Source organism: Nelusetta ayraudi, unplaced genomic scaffold, assembly GCF_046127955.1.
Source record: "Nelusetta ayraudi isolate G7.1 ecotype Tasmania unplaced genomic scaffold, CSIRO-AGI_Nayr_v1 ptg000021l, whole genome shotgun sequence".
Lineage (NCBI taxonomy): Eukaryota > Metazoa > Chordata > Actinopteri > Tetraodontiformes > Monacanthidae > Nelusetta > Nelusetta ayraudi.
Window position 1 is genome coordinate 3,040,434 of NW_027466071.1, and position 23,928 is coordinate 3,064,361.

At 44.8% G+C, this 23,928-nt stretch overlaps 1 protein-coding gene across 2 annotated transcripts in view; it reads right to left on the reverse strand.

Moving 5' to 3' along the window:
* Nucleotides 1-23,928, reverse strand: part of kcnh5b (potassium voltage-gated channel, subfamily H (eag-related), member 5b) — a 118,439-nt gene that overhangs the window by 60,980 nt on the left and 33,531 nt on the right. For both annotated transcript variants that reach the window (XM_076027695.1, XM_076027694.1), the window contains exons 6-8: nucleotides 18,287-18,679; nucleotides 5,155-5,312; nucleotides 3,646-3,917 (exon numbers count right to left, since the gene is read on the reverse strand). In XM_076027695.1, the coding sequence (XP_075883810.1) occupies nucleotides 3,646-3,917; nucleotides 5,155-5,312; nucleotides 18,287-18,679 (823 nt within the window). The remainder of the gene's footprint in view (nucleotides 1-3,645; nucleotides 3,918-5,154; nucleotides 5,313-18,286; nucleotides 18,680-23,928) is intronic.

The window sequence follows — 23,928 nt, forward strand, 5'->3', positions numbered from 1 at the left end:
CTCACCAATGAAGGCCTTGGGAAAACACAGTTTTAAAAATGAATGCGTCCATGAATCACAGCCGCTACAACTGTCTTCTTAAGGACTTCAAAATTTACTGCACATTATGATTAATTTTTGAAACAGTAAGAGGCGACGCCAACGGTCCAGTTCAACAGCCTTCCAGGAAACAGCTTTACATTTATTGGACACCACATAGGAGAGTGAGTTCCGTGTCGAAAGGTGCGTGCGTGTGCGGCTTATTTGCATGATGAGATCGGGCGCCGCTCGCGAGTCTTCAGGCAGAGAAAATGTGTTGAATAATGTACAGCAGAATAGGAGGGTGGCAGAGGGACTAAAAGGCAACTCAGTGCAAATTTGTCGCCATGTTTCCGGCCAACAAAATATATAAAAAGGTGCAAGCTGGAGGGGAAATTCCACACTGCACGCTGCTAATAGCACTGGAATGACCTGTCTTGGTGCACCTCGAAAAAGAATATTAGAAACACTGCATTTAGTCGACAATTTAAACATTACAACCGCTGCTTCATAAAATGAATGTGAATACCCGCAGATAAAAAAAAGGAAAAAAAGAAACAAGGGCTCCGTTTTATTATCATTTCTCCGCCGGAGCCTCCAGGGCTCCAGGTCCTGCAAGAAAAAAAGAGCTCAAAGTCAAAAATCTGTGCTGCCAGTTCTGCAGACTGCGCACGCAGCTCAATAATTAATGCGCTGGAAGTAACTTTCCCTGCAGGATATAGACATTGGTACAAAAGCTGTGCGAGGCCAGCAGAGACAGCCAGACCACAAGAGATGGAGGCTTTTCAAATAAATAGGCCCACTTTAGGGAAATACTCATTTGCTTTGAAGCCACTGGAGTGTGGAGTCTACAACTCCACACATACAACAGCACAGCAAGGAGAAGCTCGTCCAGATACAGTCTCACCATCACCGTCCTTGGACTGAGAGAGGGTCTAGAGTGCAAAAACTATTCTCACTACTGTAGAAGCCTGACAAGCACCAGACTTGTAAATACAAATGAACATCCACCAAAATTGTTGACTTAAAAAATTGGGATAACGTGATATCAAAGTAAATGGAGTGCAAGTCATCTTGACTCCGCAGCCTACATCTCTTCTCTTCATAAATGCAGTTGTCTCCGTCTCAAGTGGGGAACAGTTGGCCTGCTAGGTTGAGCCCTGGTCTGCCAAAGCCAGGCTCCGGGAGTTGCTCTTCACCATTGTGACTCTGCGTGAGCTTTGTTGTAAACTTGTGCCTTGGAAAACTGTTGCTGCAGTTGTGTTTTCATTTTCCTCCACTGCAGAGCACACAGCCTGGTCGTGCAGTTGTGTTTTCACTCTTACAATGGGCACTGCACTGGGACAATGTAGTTGGGACATCTACCTGCTGGAATATATACGCTTGCTAGCGGCACTGCGCCACTTCATTAATAAGCCAGTTCACTTGCTGTCTGTCAGTGTTGGACACCGAACCGCCTGTCTGTCGTCAAAGCAGCAGTGAAACCTGATGACAACGCTAAGTTGAGTTTTTCATACTTTTCCACACATGGAGATTTCGCTCACTTTTCCATACTTTCCTGTGCAGGAAGCCTGATGAACAGTTTCTAATGGGAAAGGCTCCCAGCTCCCTGCTGTGAGCGGACAGGACAAGGTGAAGACCAAAGAAGCTGAAGTCAACAGCAGAGAGTTTTGTGCGTGTAGCACGAAACCCGTGTGTGAACGCGATCGACGCTCTAAAGCTCAACATGATGCCGGTTTGCTGTTTGCTTTGTAGTTTGTTTTGTTTGCCGACTGTTGTTGTGTGATGCACCGAGTCGCCTGGAAAAGGTCCAACATGAAACGGAGCATCTCGCCAGTTACTGTGGAGGAGAACAAAAGGCTTTCGGTCAATGAATTGATTCTCCTCCTCCTGCACATGTTCACAGGGAGAGAGATAGCCGCCAATCCAATGCCCTGGCCACGCCCCCAACTCCAAGATGGCATTCATTTCAGCGGAGTTCACCGCAGTTTCAGTCGTCCCATCAGCCATTTGAAAGGCCTTTATTTTTGTATAGTCTATGGGAAAAATGCTTCCTGGGCCTATGGGATTCTTTTGCTGCAGTACCTCGAGTGGCCACTGGGAAATATCGGCACGGCGTCATATTGCCAGTTCGGTATCCAGTTCTCATAATACATCCATGGCCCTCGCCCAGCGTTTCTCAACTGGTGAGTTGCGACCCGTAAGTGTGTCACAGAGCTGTTTTGATTGGGTCGCAGCTTCGTGGGGTGTCTTCTTCAATATTCAAATATATATTTAAAAAAAAAATTTATAAAGAAAATGTTGGACATTTATTTTGCAAGACATACAATTCAATTCAATAATTCAAAGAATTTATGTAGTAGTCATAACAGAAAGTGGGCTAGCGTTTTTATTGGTGTGGAATAAATCTGAGTGCTGTGGAATAAACTTGGCTCATGACTTCATGGTGAGATCTGTCGCTCCTGAGTCTCCACCAGTTGAGAAGCACTTACAACAAAATAACAAGGAAATGTGAGTGAAACTGCTGCTTCGACACCCAAGCAACCCCCCTGGACCACTCCCATCCTGCAGCACACGCAATGCATTCCCTCTGTCTGGCTGTTAACCACCAACATCTTTTATCGCTCCCTCATTTCCAAGATGATTCCTGCGATTAGCAGCAGGCAGCGGGGGTTGCCATTCATCATGTGTCACACGCGCCGCTCTATTATTGTGCACCCTCGCCCGCTGAGGAGACGCACGCGCAGCCTCTTAACACTGCGAGGAGAAATTAACTTCACTTCACGGCCTCCATTAAAGTCGCACTGGAACATTCTCGCACAGAGAGAGCGAGGGAGGGAGGGAGAGAGAGAGAGAGAGGAGAAGAGAGAGCTGAAAAACAGCTTGGAAAAGTTCACGGTTTGTGTCTGAAAAAGTGATGGTAGGTCAGGTGGGTTAAATGTAAGAAATCAATTCTAATGCCTTTGGCCTGAATTTCTTTCGCTGTTTTGTTAGCAACTAAAAAAAGAAAGTACATATGAGGATGAACTTTATGAACTAAAGAGGTTAAAATATATTCAACAAATCCAAGTCGTTTGATTCTTGGTTTCACAAGCATTGCAAAATTTAAAAAATGACTATTTTCATGATATTTTCATGGGATTCTCGGGTAAATGCTAAATGGGCAGCACCGATATTGTGCTTTCCAGCACCTTCCCAAAGAACTTTACATTGGCCTCTCATTCACCCATGCACTCACAGGCTCATACACAAATGGGTGGCTGCTGCCATGCAAGGCGCTGTTAGCCCCATTGGGAGCAATTTAGGGTTCGGTTGGAGCCGGGATTCTAACCGCCAACCCTTCGATCGTCAATCTGCGGCCCACTCTACCAACGCAGCCCGTAATGCTGCAATCAGGCAGGTACATGGCACCTATGTGGTCCTACCCGTGCCAAACGGCACAGTCATACAACTGAACTGCAGCTTTGTGAGTTTTCTGCAGATATGAGTCACTGTGAAGTGACCAGAAAGAACATTTTAAAGCCCAGAGGGCATCGAAATCACCACAGGAGACGGCGTCCTGGTTGAACTACACAGCAACATCGCAGCTAAAACAAACAAAAAAGCAGCAGTGCTGCTGGTACTTACATCCCACCATCATCATGGCCACAGAGAAGATCTTCTCGCCGTCTGTGGTGGGAGCAATGTTGCCGAAGCCGATGGTGGTCAGGCTGGTCATGGTGAAGTACAGCGAAGTGATGTACAGCGAGTCTTTGCCAGGGCCGCCCTCCCATTGGCCGGAGCCGCTGGCGTTGTAGCGGTACGGCGAGCCAATGCTAATGGCCAGCTGGTAGAGCCAGCTGTCCATCTTGATGGTGTTGGTGGCCTCGTCGATGACCTCGTAGTCTCCGATGCTGTACCTGTTCAGGTGGCAGAGGGGAAGCAGCACACTGACATCTCTGGCCGACACCAAGTGGGACTGGTGGATGAGGGGCGTTCACACGATCCCTGAGGTCGTTTCCAATTGAGAAACCAGACTGTTGCGTTTTACATGGATGTTGTACGTGACGTAGATGCATCAAGGCAGACAGATGGAATACTTTACTTTAAGTTAAGAAAATGCTTGCAGGTTGAAGATGCTAACAGATCTAAGAAGTTAAAAAAAAACATTTACACTACATATAACATATATACAGTATATACACAGTTTGCCCATCGGCCTCTCACTTAAAGTAACTCATATTCAACCTTGTTGCGTTTCTTTTGCGGCTCTTTTGGAACTGCAACACCAAGGATATTCAAAAAAGTTTGAAAATATTGAAAATATTGAATATTGGGAGGGTTTTTTTTGCATGATGTGGCACATTCTTGAATTAAAAGGATTAATTATTAACTGTAGATAATATGTAGGCAGTTTGACAGCGAAACCGTGTTTTCATTACAGTGAAACAAGTCTCAGTAAGAAAGATGAAAGCTACTTCGCACTCATTTTAAGTAATTGTTGGCTAGCTAGAGTGAAGAAAGAGCGCAAAGTAAATTTGTACGTTGCTTTTCTAGAATTCCCAAGATTTCTTTCCTGCATGAGCATATATACAGTAAATATATACACAATATCAAAGCCTGATTCTACTCATGCATATTAATACAGTTGTCTCACTTGTGTATTGCGTGTGTTGTTAACTCCAGCTGTTAACATAATCGTGGCCTGTCCTTGCATTGTAACAACTAACAAATGAGGCGTCGCTGCTTTTGACGCTCAACATTAATTCAGTTTGGAAATCTATGCACAGTAAACAGTGGAGTACTGTATCTAAAAGCTGCTTTTGTGCCCCTGTAAGCCAATAGTTGCCCTACGGAGGGACTCTGAAGATGTTTCCAGGTAGTAAGAACTGTTCCCTCAGGGCATAAATAAATGAGTTGTTGTGCAACACGGAGAAAAGTTAATAACGACACATGTAAGTAGAGCCGCAGCAGATGCTTTGTAATATACAGGGGAGTAGTGTTTAGCATACACAGCCAATTAGGGAGAGTTTACAAAATGGACAAATTCCCAGCTGCCAGCGGGAGGCTTGGAATGGCACTAAGCTGCGAGCAAATGAGGCTTTTCTCAGTCACTGTGAAAAAAAAAAGTTATTTTTAATGAATAAATAAATATACCAGATGCAAGCAAGCCAGTGAGCGACCAGTCCGAACACACACACCAGCAGGACCAGAACAGCTGCACCGTACTCCAGGTAGTGGTCCAGTTTCCGGGCCACCCGGCCCAGACGCAGCAGGCGGACCACCTTCAGGGAGCTGAACAGGCTGCTGATGCCCTGAGGGGGGGGATTAGAAGAGGGACAAACGCGGGGTTATTACAGGACGGAGGAAAGTTACTGTGAAAATGGAAGAAGTACATTAAAAAAAAAGAGTGAAAACTTTTCGATTTGAAGCATGAAGAATGCATCACAGCAAGAAGGTTGCAGGTTCGAATCCAGGGCCTGAGGCCTTTCTGTGTGGAGTCTGCATGTTCTCCCGGCGTCGGCTGGGTTCTCCAGGTTCTCCAGCTTCCTCACACACTCCAAAAACATGCATGCGAGGTGAATTAGGAACTAAATTAAGCGTAGGTGTGTATGTGAGTGTGAATAGTTGTGTGTCTCTATGTGGCCCTGTGATGAAGTGGCCACTGGTCCAGGGTGTCACTCTGCCTTCACCATGTGACAGCTGGGATAGGCTCCAGCAAACCCCCAGGACCCTGAGAGCAGGAAGAAGCAGGTATTGATGGATGGATGGATGGATGATGATGGTCAAGCAAGACCATCATCATTGAGTGGACTGGCCAGGAGACGTTTAAAGTGGCGGTATATCATTTCACCACTAGATGTCGGGCTTTCGCACTTCACGCAAACCGAAACAAACCGTCTCTCTGCCCATCCCCAGCAGGCTCTGACGCAACGAGCCTTGAACCTCCACTGAGCAAACATAACAAGGGATATAATGTGACCATGTCAAGTGACAGCTAAGTACAGACGCCGCAAGGAGAGGACGTTAAGAGCTGGGGCAACAGAGGCCGAGTGGCAGATTGTCCTCTGGTTCGATCCAAAGAAGGGGAACACTGGAGCACTCTGTGCTACATTGACTTGTATGAATGACTCTATATAAATACATTTACAATACATGAATGCAAGGCTTGTGTCAGCAGGAGCATCTGACGTAAGAACATATGACAAACTAAACATGTGCTTGGTGTGAGTGAATGATAGTTGGAGGACCTGGTTTGAAATTAGTTGTGTACACAGTTTAAAAAGAAAGTCCCAAAGTCCAACAAGCTGTAAAACATGCACAGCTCATTTAAGCAATGACTCACGGGAGTCAAACTCATTTGCGCTGAGAGCCAAAACAGCTTTGTGAACTTTATGTTTACTCTCAAAGGGCCTTTTATAAATGCAATGCTGTTACCACTCCATCATATACTGTCTCCGCATTACAAAAAGGTTTAAAGTTACCGGCGCTGTAAGTGCTTTGCAGAGGTGTGTTTAGAGACCCAACCATCTCCGTCTAACCAAAAAAAGTTCATAACCTCGACCAAAAAAAAAAGACCTTCTGAATAAATGTCTCTCTTTTTGGGCTTGAGGAGATTTTGGGAGTCGTAAACTTGCAGACTTTTCGGGGACTCATTCAAGTTGATGACACAAGATCAGTTTGAATGACTTCAACACAGCTCAGCCCAACAGCAAAAACATACCACAACCGTAACACACACAATAATACAGAGTGAAGAACCCCAGAAGCAGGAGGCTGCTGCTCTCCTGACTGCAATGAGGCATCAAATCGAGACACATTAGGGGGAAAATAGCAGAAAAACACAACTGGAGCCTCAGCCCAAACGGCGGCACTGACTCCGATGGCCAAAGTCCCGTCATTCTAGAGTACAGGAGGAGTTACAGTGAGCAGAAAGGCCTTCAGCGTCAACAGCGCGACGCATTTTAAACCTTATTTCACACGTCAGTGCGCCTGAATGAGACGTGACAAAGCGAACGGCTCTTTGGCTTATTTTGGCCGAACACGACGGTGCGCTGAAAGAAGAAGGGGTCCGTTTAAAAGCTGTAACGCGGCTGCAGGGGATTTACAGCCACCATGAAACTCAGTCACGTAAGTGCAGAGACCTAAACACCAGAGCTTTTATCTGCTGCTTTAAGTGCTGCTCACTTAAATTTAAATTTCAACGATTTGACTAAACTCACCCTGAAGTCTGTGTGTGCGTTTTTCCGCATCTGTCTCTTTTACAGCAATTGACAGGAATTACAGATTTTTTTTTTTTTTTACCCTCAATGACTTCACTGCACATCTCGCTTCTGCACTCAGCAAAACGTTCAACAGATTGCAGTTTTATGAACGCACCGTTAAGCTGGAATATTACGTTTCAAGACGTGATGGGGGCGAGGCGGGAGATGCCGCATAGATCAACAAAAGAGACGACATGAAGGGCATCTAGCAGATGTCAGGACAGAAAACTCACTTTTCTGCTGGGAATAACAAAAAAATGACAGTTGTGTGGGAACATAGTCAAATTATTTCGTGTTTTCAATTGTTAGCAATAAAAATAGTTAATACAATTAGCATTTACACTACTAGCGTTTAACGATGGTGGATCTCATGCAATATGTGTTCAACACTGTCTACCAATCAGTCCATCTATCTATCTATCTACTCATCTATCTACCTAGCTACCCATCCATCATCCATCCATCCATCCATCCATCAATTGATCATCTATCTATCATCCATCCATCTAATAATCGATCATATATCATCTATCCATCATCTATCATCAATTGATCATCCATCTATCATCCATCCATCCATCCATCTATCCATCTTCTATCATCCATCCATCTTCTATCATCCATCCATCCATCTATCAATCGATCATATATCATCCATCCATCATCTATCATCAATTGATCATCCATCTATCATCCATCCATCCATCCATCTATCCATCTTCTATCATCCATCCATCTTCTATCATCCATCCATCCATCTATCAATCGATCATATATCATCCATCCATCATCTATCCATCAATTGATCATCTATCTATCATCCATCCATCCATCTATCCATCCATCTTCTATCATCCATCCATCCATCAATTGATCATCTATCTATCTATCTATCATCCATCCATCCATCTATCAATCGATCATATATCATCCATCCATCATCTATCCATCAATTGACCATCCATCTATCATCCATCAATCCACTGATCATCTATCCATCCATCCAACTATCTCTCCATCTATCCATCCATCTAGCCGTCAATCCATCTAGCTATCAATCCATCTATCCATCAATCCAGCCAACTATCTCTCTATCTATCCATCCATCTATCGCAGTGATCACTGCATCATTGCTGTGTGTGCGATGGAAGACCACCGTTGTCGAGCCACCACCAAAAATCTCTCCAGGATGGTTGATGGTTGTCTCCGTGTCTGAAACGGTCAACAATAATCCAGAGTGTGTGGCGGCCTGCGTGCCCAACACATTACTTTCCCCCGGAGCCAATTTTCACAGAGTTATTTTCCCAGCTCAGCCGGCCGACCCACAGGGCCCTCGGACTGTTAATACCCTGTTGTACACCACAAACTTCCTCCCCAAAACCGAGCCGGCTAAAGTAGAGGCTCCAAATAAATAAACAGAAGCGATTGTTTTCAACCACGGGAACAGCTGCCAGCGCCCCGAGGCACCCGCACACTCGGCACGATTCGTTTTGAGACAATTAACAGAGCCGAGTGCTCGGAGCAGTGGGGGCCGAGGCTGCGCGACCTGAAGCTGAATAATTCCAAGTGAGGAAAGAGGAGGAGCGAAAGTTTATCTGCCCCCAAACCCACTTCATTTACCACAACGACAAGAAAATGGTGAATAATAAAAGTTTTGCAGCAGAGTGAAGGGCGAGACCGGTGGAGCGGCTCTGCACCGCCTCCGTCAAGCTCCTCGGCCACCACTGAGCCAGGGCTCTTTACCAGCTCAATTTTAACTCCGCTAACAGGCCTGAGCTTCTGGCTTCCTGCTTCCCTCTGAAGACTTGATCTCACCCTCGGAGTGTTTCTCTTTCATTATTATACGAAGACTCGCGCTCTCTTGTGAAGAGTTCGCCTGTCGGCAGAGTTCAACATCTCTCCGTCTTATTTCTCTCGAACATTTGATCCAGCCGGGATCCCAGTTGGAGCCCTCTTCCAGCTAAACTGCAATCTCTTTGGTGGACAGGATTTTTTTTACTTGCAAAGGGAAGGCATCCCTTAAAGACACAGTCTCTTATATCATAATGTAACAAAAAAAAAAAGAAAAAAGATTTTAAATCATTCAAAATGTGGCACTTAAAGGTCCAGTGTGCAAAATTTGGCTTAATCTCTGATTTTTATATTCGGAAAAGCTTAACATACTGCCCATAAATACATAAATAAAAGTGTATACTCACAGTACAATAACTACTACCCTACCACAGTTCTTACACGTACATAAGAATATCCATAGATATGTGGACAATCCAGCTGACTGACTGCGTTTATATTTAGGGCGACTGCTCACGTCCTCAAATAAACCAACGAAGAAGAAGGTGGACGAGGTATCCAGGTTTGTGCTCGCAGGCCACTGGCAAACTCAAGAGAGGGAGGGTAAGGACTCCCTGCGGGGACTTAAGGGAAAGAGCGCTGCAATCTAAAATGTAACCACTTGATGTCGCTGTTCCTTCCCAATATCCTCCAAATAATACACAATTCTAAGTGTAGTTAAGAGTAGCGTTGAGAAATGATAGGAAATCAGGCCCCATTTGCAGTACAGATAATAAGGACCTACCCAAGGTTGAGCCGGTTGCTCATCCAAACTTTTTCCAATCGATGGAAACCAACCTTTCCTGAAATGCACTGCAGCTAATTGCCATTGCAGGAAGATGGGCGGCAACACAAAGTGACGACACTACGCAGAGCATATTCCACAATGGATGATTTGCTCCAAATCAATTTCCATGTTTTCCCTGGGTGGATTTGTGTTGACAATGCATTACTGAAAAGCAGGTCAAAGCGAAACACAAACACCCTCGCAGGGTTTTCCTCAGGGGACCCTACGTGGTCGTCTCACGCTTGATGCTCGTGCTTCACATTGTGGCCGCGGCATGACAACGACGACGACGACAAAAGCGGCGACAAAATGGGTCCAAATTGGTGTCGAGGAGGTGAAATTCTTGCCGGACGTTTGGAGATTTTTGTTGCGTCATGGTACAAAATCCACTGCTAAATTTCAGTAAAAATTGATTATTTTTCCATTTTAATGTCACTGGGTCTTAAAAAAAAAAGAAAAGTCAAACATAAGCTTTTCTTATTTTTTTTCCATCCACTTTTTAAACCACAACATCCACCCGTCCTAGCAAGATTTAGCTTTCACAAGTTCATTGCAACACATCAACTGACAAAAACCTCGGCTCCCAACTTGGTTCAGACTAAATATGACGACGGATGAATGAATGAATGAATGAATGAATGATAATAAAATAAATGAAACTGTTCAAATGTCAGTGTGCTGGCACACAGAATACACAATTTTGAATGAATGTTAGTCGATCACCCGTAACACGCAAACCAAGAACACGTGCAATCTATATTCTATAAGCGTGCATATGCAATTTAGTGCCTCTTATTTGACATTTTAGTGAATCAGGCCCACTGACTGGCTGGTGGGAGCATTTGCAGTTATGTAGCTGAGCCAAATGCTTTAAATTTGTCTGATTGGAAGTAATTTACCAGCGAGTCATTTAAAAGAAAGTAATCAAAATGAATTTAGGGGGTGGATGAAGTGTGAAAATGGCAAATCTTTGAAATCCACTTAGCACACATTCAATCATCAAAGAACAACTCACAAGCATGCACACGCGCACGTTCACACACACACAGTCTTAGTTTTAATCAGCAGCCTCTTTGTGGCAGCAGTGGGACTATTTTTGATACTTATTTTCATGTTGAGCATAAAATGAACAAAACAACGTTTGTGCGACATCCACCTTAATCTGTGAAGATACATAAATGATAAACCCATGATAAATGATCCTCTTTGAAACGAGCACTTACACAACAATGCAGCATTGCTCTCAATACACGCAGTGATAAGAAACTCAATTATTTTTTTCTACCAGTCGTCCTCTAATCTGCTGACATCTTCTCCGCCCAATACTCTGCACGATTCTATCAGAAATTGTCGTATCTGCATACTCATTAAGCCAAACGCACTCAATTGGAATTGTGTATTTTCTCTCTTTTTTTGCCCATGTGACCGTCGCTGTGACTGTGTGTCCCCTTAGTAGATCGGCGTTAGCATTAAATAAGTTTGTGTCCGTTCTTCTGCGTGCAAACCTCGAGCAATTCAGACCCTAAAATCTTTTGTTCAAACAGAAGCTGTGAATCTCTGCAGTGATGAAAGGTTTCCCGCATCCAATTCTTAAACTTTCCCCTGAACAATTTTGTTACACTTTAATCTTGATCTGCTCGTTAACCCCCCCCCGATAGGACCGTGGCAGGGCCTTGGCCTGGGCTCACACTCCTGTCTGATGCCACCAACTCAGCCAGCCCCCTCGCTGGCTCCCTGCTGCCCCAGCTTCAAAGGGCCGCCCCCCACCCCACCTCCCCACAGGACCCAGACGCTCCCCAGCTTATATGTAAATGCCTCTAAATTAAGTAGCCGCGGGACTGCGCAACAGAGATGAAAAGAGCATGAGTCAAGACCGTGCAACGCATGTAAAATCAGGGCTCATAAGCACCTGCTTTTCAAAAGGAAAAAAACTCCTCATAGCGGAGGCTACGCATCCGTCGGGCTACTGTTATTATTTTGCATCGCGGCAACACGCTGGTGTGGATCCCCTTCATGTGTTTTCATCACTCAGTCTAAATTTGTCAGCTTTCGGGCAAAAGAGCACTGTGATGTAATTACACGTGTTGGATGTTAGACGGTCACATCGCACTACCACAATTTTTTTTTTTTTTTTTTTTTTTAAATCAGGCGTTTTTTCACCAATTCAAATATTCGGACCTGAATAAGTTTGAGATATTTCAGCGCTACCACACAAAGTTTTTTTGTCATTTGTCAGATGAATCTTTATTATCTGTACTTGGCAGAGAAAATGAACAGACATGAAGTATTTGAGCAGACGAATGAGGCAAATGAGCCACTTCTAATTAGCAACAAGCAGGAAAGAAGGAATCAATCAATGCCGGGAAAGTTTCTGTCTGACACCACTAGGGGGGTGAGGGGGGTGTTTGAAAATCTCCCATGGTGGCAAACACCAGGATCAATCGCCACTGAGGTTTTGATGCTGCAGCATTTTTATCACACCAGCAAGAGGATGACGGTGGAAACAGCACCAGCTATAGGGCAGTGAAAGACATTGCAGTGACATAGCAAACTTCCACTGAGCTCGACTTGCATACATTAAAGGTTGAGTGAGTAATACAGCAACATCAAGTGGTTACATTTTACATTGCAGCACTTGTACACTGCCCTTCCTCTCACCCCTCACCCCTCCCGAGCCTGCCAGTGAACTACGGTGGCCTGCACACACAAACCTGGATACCTCGTTCACCTTCTGCTTCATTGTTGTTGTTTTTTTAAAGACGCGAGCATCCAACCTAAACACAAAACACAATGTCAGGCAGCTGGATTGTCCACACCAGGCTTCCTTAGAAATATGGCAGCTAACTGGCAGCAAGACCCTTGATCTATGGATATTCTTATGTGGGAAAAGTCATTAGGAAAACCAAATAACCTTTATTGTACTGCGATTGCACACTTGTATGAATGTTTTTATGGGCAGTATATTAAGCTTTTCCTAATATACAAATCACAAATCAAGCCAAATTTCACATACCAGAACTTAAAGTCACTGCATGCCAGAGCAAGCCTGCTATTTTTGAATAGAAACACCTCATTTAGATGAGCAATAAGTGAGAGATTGTTTCCGGGCAGCAAATCTCACTCAATGCAAGGTGAAGTGGAGGCACACTGATGCACTGATGCATTGTTTCCCCCAAAGAAGGGTGTAGCCTGTTTTATACCCTCAAAATCAAATCAGCTTTGTTTGTACAGCACGGCCTCATAACAAGGTTACCTCAGAGCATATTGCAGGTCTAGACAACGAATGCATAGGTCTGCTGTTCAACCCCCAGAGAGGAAGCATCGAGGAGTCAGCGGCGAGAAAGAAAAAAAATAAGTGCTTTCAGAAGAGCGAAACCTCAAGTGAGACCCCGGTGGCAACGCTGAAGATGGAAACTTTGAAGCTGCACAGCGATGGCCGAAAAAGGCTGTGCACTTCTTTACAGCTTTTAGTGTTAAAGCTAATGGAACAACAAGTCATAACCACCAGTGCGTCAGAACATCTCCTCCTGGTAAAACATCTGGCCGAGTGAAACACAGTCAACACAACATCTATGGTGCTCTGGAAACAAATGTATGTTCAAAAGAAATTCTCGTTTATATACGTATTTTATATTACGCATGTTTTAAGTTGCTTTGTCATCCTCCTTTTTCAGTTTTCCACCTTTAATTGCACAGAAATGCTTCAAATCAAGGTGTGCTGAGGTTGGGAGGCGTGTTTTTATTTACAGGAAAAAAAAGCTGGACTTTTCCCTTTATTAATGTTTCCCACAAACAGGAAAAGCGCTGACAAACGTTCACAGAGTCGCAAAAAACAAATTATCTGTGGATGCACAACTTTGATGTGGAGTCATGGCGCTCAGTGCATCACATATACAGCCAATTAGACTATATAAAGAAAACTATTTCTGAGCAGCCATATGTTGTGTCTTGAGGAACAGAGATAGAGCGCCGGAAACAAATGCAAGGCTGGCGTGGGCAAAAACAAAAGGAGAAGAGGGAAAAAAAAAAAAAAATCAGAGTTGAGCCAGGGTTGAATGGAAAGTTTAGTTTCCTGTGACCGCGACAAAGCTGGATTCAGTTGGAGGTGAGATATTGCAGTAATACGCTAAATAAAGTAGTTGATAACAGTCGATAAGGTATTTCTAAATTAATCCAAACAAACTGAGTAAATTCAACTACTTGGATGAAAATGTAGAGTAATAGTTCTAATAATTGAAATTCCTGAGGGAAAAAAAATGAGGAAAATGAGGAAAAGCTTCCCACAAATGAGTGACTTGCTACCTGAGAATAATTGCATCCTTTCGTGAACAATGCACTGGGGTTTGTCATTTCAGGTCAATATTTCAATACAGGGAGCCCTCATTTTGGGGAAAGTGTCTCATTATTCCGAGTCAAGCGGAACAGCAGCAGAAAACCCCACGATTTACTAACCAAGGCTGGAGGCTCCGCCCCCTTCAGACGACACCACTGAGCATCGCACATCCTGAAGATCCATGTTGGCTGATACAAGTTGGAGTAGAGCGGCACTCCTTCCACGCCAGTTCCTTGAGAAGCAGCTTCCCCTTCCCCCCGGCCGGCCCCTCCCTCCATGTTAACACTGCCCTCTGTCCCAACAGCCCGACGCTCCGCCCCCCTCCCGGCCTCGCCGGCAGTGGCGGAGGCAACACGCACAAAGGTCAGGACGCATTAGACCTTTAGTGAGCTGCCGTCACGCTGCGAGCTCCCCGTCGGCCTTCCGCCCTCCTCAGCAGGTTGCTGGGGGAGCCGGGGGAGGGCGTGCGTGTGTGTGTGTGTGTGTCCACCCCACCAGAACCCGGGGGAACATCATCAACAACTCCTCGTGAGAGTCTCTCTCTCTCTATCTCTCTCTCTCTCTCTCTGTCCTGTTGTGTTGCCGTTTCTGCCTAATTGAAATAATGGAATTGTGAAATTGTTGCATTTGTGCGTCCAGCTGGGGTCGATAGTGAAGGCCACTGAGAGGTCGACCCCCAGGGAGCTCAGACACTCCTCATGAGTCCACCAACAAACAGAAAAGGTTATTTATTTCTGTTAGTGACAATAAACATAAAGTTTCACTTTAAATTAATTCAATTTTGCACCTGTATAGAGCTCTATACAGCGAAGAACGTGGAGCTGAAGATGGAACTTGTAAAGAGGAGTCTGGAATCGTTTCAGACAGATCACACCAAATAGACCCTTTGTGATGTCACTCGGGGCACAACCTCCCTCAGTTCAGTAAATACAGCCCTGGCTGGGTTTTGTTTCATCTCGTTCCAATAATATCCCAGAGTAACTATAGCAGGAGGCTAAAACTAGGCATTCTTGCAGGGAGGCTGAATTCACCATTTCTGGAGATCTATAGCGTTTAATCATCAACAAACGGTGCCACTTTGCTCCACTGACATCAAGGACAAAGAACAGACAAGGATGTTCAGAGGGTCTTTCTGCAACTATTAGTCAGTTCTAAAGCCACCACCCAAAAGTAGAGGATGCTGAGGAGCTACGAGGTCTTCACAGATGGACAATATTCATACACTGTGTGTATTCACATATGGTGCACAGGTCGACAGCGACGTGATGTCACAGCTTGGCCCCGACTTGGCAGAATCTTGAAATCTTGCGTTAACACGCCGTCGCACTAAAAATACTTCCTGCGAGCTTCAGCCACCTGAGACTCAGTCTGCAACAATAGGCTGGTTTGTTTCCATCACATTCAGCCGCCGTCAGGCGCCCACTCACTGTCCTCAGTCTGCCTCCGTCTCCCCCTCCGTCCCACCCGGACGGGAAAAAGCAGCAGGGACCAAAAAACAAACAAAAAAACATCAATTTAGCAGAGAGGGGAGGAGAGCCGGTGGATGGGTCGTCTGGAGCGGCTGGAAATTTACGTGCCATTGATTTCCTCTCCGTCCGTCTCCGACTGCTGTTTAAAAGGCTGAAACCGAGAGCGGCACCCACCCAGCAGGTTCCCTCATCGAACCCGTCGGTGAGCAGGCTGCGAGGGGTGGGGGATGGCGGGGGCGGGGCCGAGAGACACCTGAACCCAGACGCAGCGCCGTCCTGCCTGCACACCTGCTGGAGGATCCACAGTGCAGCCGACCAGCGTGCTAACCCTGAGCAAAGCTAACACTGTCTTCTCTCATTATCAGCTTGTTTATTTTGATGCTTTAGTGTGCTGGTGGAATGAGCCTCAGGGTTGCCATTACTCTTTGAAACCTTAATGCACGTCCACATGCAGCACGTTTTTATTTACCCATATTTTTTATCTTAAAGAGGAGCCTAGGTGGGTGTTTTTTTTCTTCCACAACAATTGGACATGTTGTTGCTGGTTTGAATCTGCTTCATCACTGTTTCTCTGTGGTTGTGCTATTGGGCAAGACTCTCTTCACTCCAATAGCCCGTTTCAATTCAATTCAATTCAATTCAATTCAATTCAATTCAATTCGATTCAATTCATTTCAAAGACAAGTCAAACCCTGCAGAGGGAAGGGGAGGCGTCCACTCAGCCTGACTATAACCCATCAATCAAGGCTGTGAGAAAGAAACACCAGTAACACGGATTTCGGCCCAATTCAGAGCAAATAAGATAAATGGTGGCCTCAGATCTACAGGAGGAGAACTGTACGATGGAAACATGGACCAACAAATAGTCACGGTAGGAGAGAACTGGATTCCAAACTGGATAAGCAACATTGTGGACTAATGTACGCTTGGCTAGAAGGGGAGAAATAATCCAGCTGGACGGTGAAAAAAACAACTAATAGTTCAGCGGGACGACTGGAGTCCTTCAACGACCAAGGCAGGCGCCAACAAGACGGTCCTCACAAAGGAGGGCAAGAAAAGAAATACAAGAAGTTCATGAAGGTGATTCAAGCACAGCCAAATAAGCAAAGGATAAAAGAGTCGGATGCAGAGCAAGGCAGGGTGTGAAACTCTTTGTATTGATGCTCAGTGGAGTTGTGTTCTGATCTTAACATGATTATTTTCTGAAGAAAACAATTACAACAGACGGTCAAATTCTCATGTGATTAAGCCTCTATTGGCAATAATACAATAACTCAAGTCTGAGCATAAACACACGCCCACAGACGGCTCATAAGCATGTGGACGCAGAAAGAGAAACAGTCTTGCTTTTGTGATCAAAGTACAGGCGCATGCGATGATGAAATGTTCAAATGTAAATAACAATCAAGAAAGTCACCACTGCATTTGTATAAAACTCTTCCTGTTGTCATCAGAGGCCACTAAAACTCCTCTTCTCAGACTGAGGTCCCATTAATTCAGCGGGAAATCAAACAAATCTTGGACTTTGGGCAAAATTGACATATGGCACCAATATTGGAGGAGCAAAAATTCCTCTGCAAAATTACCATAAGAGGTCATGGAGATATGAAACAGGCAGCAGGTCTGAGAAGCAGACATACTGCATCTCCCAACAGCTGCTTCCTCAAAGTAATTAAACAATAAATCCACTGAAGATCAATGTGCTGTCTCAAAGCTGTTGGGCAAGCAGTTGAACTCTGGTTCTCTTTGTGGATCTTCAAGGCGGAACAACACTGTTTCATACTAATAAAGCAATCTCCTCCTCCTCCCCCAAAAAATCTGCGAAACATTGTAAATACAAGTTATTGGACAAGAGGTCGATATGATTCACACTCAATACAAAACAGCGCCGGTGGGGTTTCTACCTGGCAATGGATTTCTCATCAGCTAGATACTTGTGTTGATTACTGCTAGCCTAGCAACTCCAATGGAAACCATCTGACAAGAGCCTTGACCTTCAATACAACTATAAACCAGGCTTCCCTGCATTAATATGAGCTCTTAAAAGTTTACTGAATTTCAACGATGCATTTTAGAGCATCAAATAAAATACACTGGAAAAGAAACAACAAGTATGTCTCCGATCAACTTTGGGAAGTGGGACCTTCTGATTGCCCCCAAAGTGAACCTTATGAACCCGACCAAAACCTTGTCCAGGCAGTTGAACAAGTAGCATTCCAGGCTACACAGCACTGTACTCAGAGTGTAGCACATCTAATGTCATCTAATCAAGTTCACGATGAGATGATTCACGCTCCAGCAATTGCTGGGGTCCTGAAATGCTTCCAATTGATGGAAGCAACATCTAACTCCATCCACCTGATTTATACCTGCGGTTGAGGGCCATTAAATCATAATGTGTGCCATTGAACAGGTATGGAAAAACAAGATCAGTGCATGATTGCAAAGATAGTCACATATTGTGTATTTGCCCAATATAGCCATGTCTGCTCACTGCAAAGCTCCAAAACCCAGCGAGATAGGTCTACAAGAAACCTCATTGGCCCCTTGTAGCTGAAAAACCAATCCCAATGTCAGATCTACTGGAGAGTCAGGCGAACCCTACCTCATCCACGTTCTCAAAGGCGTTGATGATGTCATAGGGCAGACAGGACAGCAGGTCTATGACAAACCAGGTCTTCAGGTAGTTCATGCGGATCAGCTTGGGGTCCGAGATGACCTCGCCGCCTGGTCCCACGAAGGTGGTGTGGAAGTTGAGGACGATGTCCACCAGGAAGATGACGTCCACCACACTGTCCAGCACCAGCCACACAATGTTGTTCTGCTTGGTCTTGAAGGAGACGTTGTACGGCACCATGATGGCCGTGTAGAAGGTGAGGATGAGGATCACCCAGTCCCAGGTGGTCTTGAAAGTGCAGTAGTGGAGGATGATGTGGGGAGGCGTCTTGGGAGCCTCCTGCTTGTACTGTGGTAGGATGTCGGAGTTCAGCTGCAGAACCTGCAGGGGTGTGGGAGAAGGTTTCATCAGCGAGATCTTTCCTCATCTTTCATCAGGGAGAAAATCTGAGGAGGGACGACGGTGTGGGTACATCAAGCAAAGGGAAAATTCTGCTGGAGGAAGGGATGGCTTGGTTACGAAGGTAAAGTACAGAGGAAAATGCAGGTATTTTTAAGTAAGTAAGGGAGTTTGTTTTACTGGCTTCAGCACTGCAAGCTGTGTTTCTACTCAAAGACAGTTTGGAAAAAAAGCAACATTCATTCATTCCCACTTTTTGGGAATGTAGTCAAATCCATAATGTTGGATTATTGTGGGTCTTTGTTTGGTTTTAGCTTGGTGTTGTTTTGAGCTGGGCAAATCTATGTTGTAAATCATTAAAAATGTAAATAAAACTTTATTTTTTTAAAAAGGAAATAATGTTATTTTCAGCATAAATGCTCAAGTTTGAAATATCCCATCTACATATTATAATGGTAACAATGAGCGATTATTCTAGCGGCAGCCTCCTCCCAGAGCCAATCAGTTCTCTGGGGTTTCGGCAGACAGGAAGGACAAAAAAAGAAAGTGAGAAAACTAGATTTAATTAGTGACGCAGATGAAGGAGATAAACGGGGAATAATAAAAGAGGAGAAACTGGTAATTCCACCCCTTTGCGACCTCTGCGTGTAGAGACGAGGAGAAAAAAAGAACGACATCAAAATGCTGTTTATCCACTTTTCTTTTCATCTGCATTCATCTCTTTTGCCACACTGTAAAAGCTCCCCGTGCCAAAAAAAAAAAAAAAACAAAACTGCAGGATGAATAAATTTGCCTTGAAATGAGACGTAGACAGAAGACGGCACAAAATGAGGGGAACGAAGATCAGAGTTGACTGGAGAAAATAAAATGCATAGAAAATGTTGCGGTGTTGATGAGTGCCCCCCCCCCGGTGAGCTCCGGCCTCTCCTGCAGGAGTCAGCCTGCGTTAAATCCCACACAGCAGATTGGTTTCCTCAGCAGGAGATGCCCGTGCACACACACACACACACACACACACACACACACACACACACACACACACACACACACACACACACACACACACACACACACACACACACACACACACACACACACAACGTTCCGCTCATCTTTAACTGCATATTATTCTGTTTGTATCGAGCTACTGCACGCATTATTTGGACCTTTATTAATACAGACAGACAGACAGACAGACAGACAGATAGACAGATAGACAGATAGATAGATAGGCTAATATTCATGCTAATTCAGATAGAACTTTCTCACGATTGCTGCCGTTTCCAATTCCTAGAATTGTGCAAAACCTGAATATGGCAATAAAAAAAACTGGTGATGGAAACAGCTAAACTTGGACAAAAGATAATTTTTCCCAAATTTGGAAAAAAAATTTCAGACGGACCCATATAGAGGAATATCGCAAAAGTGTCATGGAGTGCAGACATGACGTGAGACTTTTGCGATACATTTTACGTCTATGGATACGTGTGAAAAACCACCTCATGAGAGCGTCAAAACCTTTGAGCCATATCGGAGAAGTTTTTCCAAGTTTTCCAAGTGTTTCAATTCCCAGTTTTGCGCATTTCTCTGGGTCATGGAAACGCAGCTATGGTGAGACACAGGCCGATGTTGAGTATTCAAGCAGCCAAAACACTGAATCAAGGATCCCCTTGCAGCACCAGAGTTGCGTCTCCGCTGATCTCAGATCACCCGAGCTGCCAGTCATTAGTGACCCTGGTCAGGTTCAATATCTGCTGCTGTAGGGTGAGGACAGGGAACGAGGAAAACAAGAGAGGGGTGGGGTGGGGGGGAGAGGACGTTTGAAAAAGTGGCTTGACTGGGACACTCGACGGCGTCCTCGACACAAGACGCCAGCTGTGCCTTTCACACGGAGCAGATGGATCACCTGCGACGTGTGTATGGAGTGCGCCCAGGACATTACGCAACCTCTTCCTCCAGTGGCAGGAGAGCCGAGATGGAGCGCGAGCTCGTGGCGGCTTGTTTAGCCTCTCTGCTTCTCCCAACCGACACGCTGTCTTCCGCCGTCACCGCACTCTCCCCTTCCTTCACTTTGCATCCCTTCCTTCATCCATCAACGTTTTTACTTTCCATAAAAAGTAAAGGAGACAACTTCCCACCCTTTTTTTTTTTTTTTTGTTTTCAGCTGTTTGACTTCAACTTCTCGATGTGTATCCCTTTCAGCGCAGTCTGATTCGTTTTGCAAAAAGGTCAATAAAAGCCACCAAAAGAAAAAGAAGCTTCTTTTCAGGAGAGACACTCAGCCTTGGAGTCGTCTTGCCGACGGGCGAAAAGCAAGTCGGCGTCGCAGCGTGTCATGCCAGTGAATTATGCTTCAGACTGGCGAAATGGCAGCGTCATAAATATTCAAGCGGTGATTAATAATTATGACAGGGAACAGCAGTGATTCTGTTGAGAGCTATAATTGGACCTCAATAAGGCAGAAAGTGGCCGAGATCAAACAAACAGCAGTGCGGCGCGGCGCCAAACAATGCTGTCCAATGTGATTAGACTCATATTGAAGCAGCATTTTCCCGGTATTGTTGCAGTGGTCAGTGTCGTCTGAGCCTCCGCTGATGAAACCAGTCAAAGCTCAAAAGGCCTAATTATAATTACGCCCTTTTTATGATCAAGCTTTTATGATATCAGCGCAAGCGACGCTAATGACTTTGCAAATAAATGCGCGCAGCTTCCTGCTGGGCTTGGGTTATATTGGGTGAGACTCTCAGCGAGCCAAGAGCAAAGCTCGGTGGCGCTAGTGGCACAGAACCACCTGACCACCTGAAATTTGTGAGAGACACCCAACCCTCACACAGCCTGCCGTCTTTGGCAGGTTAGCAAGTGAATGTGTGGGAATTTGCCTCCCTGCTTGCACGCAGTCATACTTTTTTAAATTGGAAATCAAACAAGGCCGCATCATTTGTGCAGCGGCAGGAAGAACTTTTTCTGAGATGTCAAAACTTTATTTTTGACCTGTGGCCTTTCGTAGAACGTGGAGGTTTTCCCCTGGCAATGATACACCCACCGTGACACTAGTTGCACTAAAGAGTTGGATTATCATATTGTCAATTAGCTGACAAACCTTAAGGAGTTCTACTCTGACTATATTTGTATTTACTTTTGTATTTTTTTTCTCTTTCTTTCTTTTATTTCATCTTTTGTCTTGGAGCTCAGTTGCCTGTTGCCAGGCCTCAGGCAGGGGGATCGAACCCACAACCTTCTGAGCTGTCAGCCAAAACCACTGCACCACTCTGTTGCCCAGAGGTAAAAAACATATTTGAATTTGAAAAATTTTAAACATTGAAATCCGAGACCAGAACTTGAATCTCCAAACTCATTTGCCACCGCTTCCTGCCCTCTTTCTCTGCCTTCTTGCCATGCATAATTCTTTCTTTCCTCTCCCCTATTAAATTCATCACTTCCTCTCTCCTCTTCCTCGGCTACCTCGCTTTCATCTCGCTCATTGCAGCAACTCTTTTTATCTGGTCTCCGCTCCATCCTCTCTTTTTAACTTTTTTTCCCCCTCCTCTTTCATCCGCCCCTCCGCCCGGATCACCTTACAAACTGCCCTGAGAGCGGCGCTCCAAACACCCCCAACACCTCACACGCGCCAGCGCACAGAAAGAAAAAAAAATAATACGAGTGGGTGAAACTCAAACAAAAATTGTGATGAAAAGGCAACACACCCCATGAATAAATCAGGTGTGCCAGACCTCGGCCGGTGGAAAGTGGCGAGCCATCTTCCTCCACACCACATGAAATCCATTTTCTAAATTTCCGGCAGCAGTCACAATCAGACAGAGTGCCCCGCAGCAGCCTGCTTTTGGCTCTTCACCCAACATGAAATATTCACGTCACCCGCAGCCACCAGGAGCTCGCCAGCAGAGAGAGCGCCGCTCTCTGTGTCAAACAAGCGGAGCTGCGGGAGTGTTGGCATGTGGGAGGAGGAGACAACTGAGGGAGCCACTGCACAGCCGCATCTCTCTTCCAATACATGAACTACAGTTGGGGATTGTAACTGTTGTGTACCATGAACTTCGAATACGCAGTTCATTTTTTCATTCGGAATCGCAAACTACAAAATGTCGTATGTTCCGGGGTTTGACCGTGTCCGTCCTGGTCCAGCTGTGACCACCAGGTCGTGTTGCGACGTCTGTGTGAAGTTCGATGGAGGGAAAATAATGACAGTTGACAAAGATTTTTAGTTGGTCCTCACGTAAACCTGGCAAATATGTAAAACTTTGCCATTATGAATAATCTCTGTTAGGGTTTGGGTTACATATGCAGTATAAATTATATACGTTTTACATACGTTATGTATATGTATAAAACGTCAACATCCAATAATGGCCCACTGGTTACAACTTTGGTGATTTTATTTTGGTTGTGCTGCAGCTGAAAAAGAAAATAAATATATCCTAATGAATAATACTGAGAGCAGCAAAGCTGTTAAAAAAAATGATCCAGTTTCTCATCGGGACGTCTGGTCAGTTCAGTCCAGGTTATTCTGACACGACTTTGTCATTCATTGTTGGCAAAAAAAAAATACTTCACTTCAGTAAATTTCAGAGCCTGGACTTTCTTAATTTGACTTGAGTAAAGGAGTTGAATCAGCAGCACTTTTACCAGAGTGTGAATATTTTTGCCACCTCTGATGAAGACGCACCTAAACAAAGAGAACGCAAAAGCACGTCTTCCCTCTCTCTAATATAAAGTAGCAGACAGTCGCAAAAAGAAGAGAGAATGGCTCCAACCAACTGCAACGCAAGTGCGATATTTCTTTTCAAAAGTCACGACAGGGTTGCAGAAGATCATCCTCACAGAACGCTGAGAGCAGCGTCTTGAAGAATCTGCTGTTTGTTTGTTTTTTTTGTCGTTCTTGTTTTGGGCCTTTCGCTCTTTTGTTCTTCATCCTCCTCATCTGCACTGTGGCAGCCAAGTCTCAGCAAGCACCGGCGAAAACTGGAAAAGCTGTTGAGCTTCAGTGAGAAACTGAAGAGACGCTGGGATTTGTAGTTATACAAAAATCACCATTGCTAAACAGCAGACATACATCAAAATAAATGCAGAGTGTCTTAAAGGTCCAGTGTGTAAAACCGGCCTTGATTTATGATTTCTATCCTGGTAAAACCTTGACAAACTGCCCAGTAATACATTAATAGAAGTGTTTAATCGCAGTACAATCATGGTCACTTGGTTTTTAGAACAGTTCT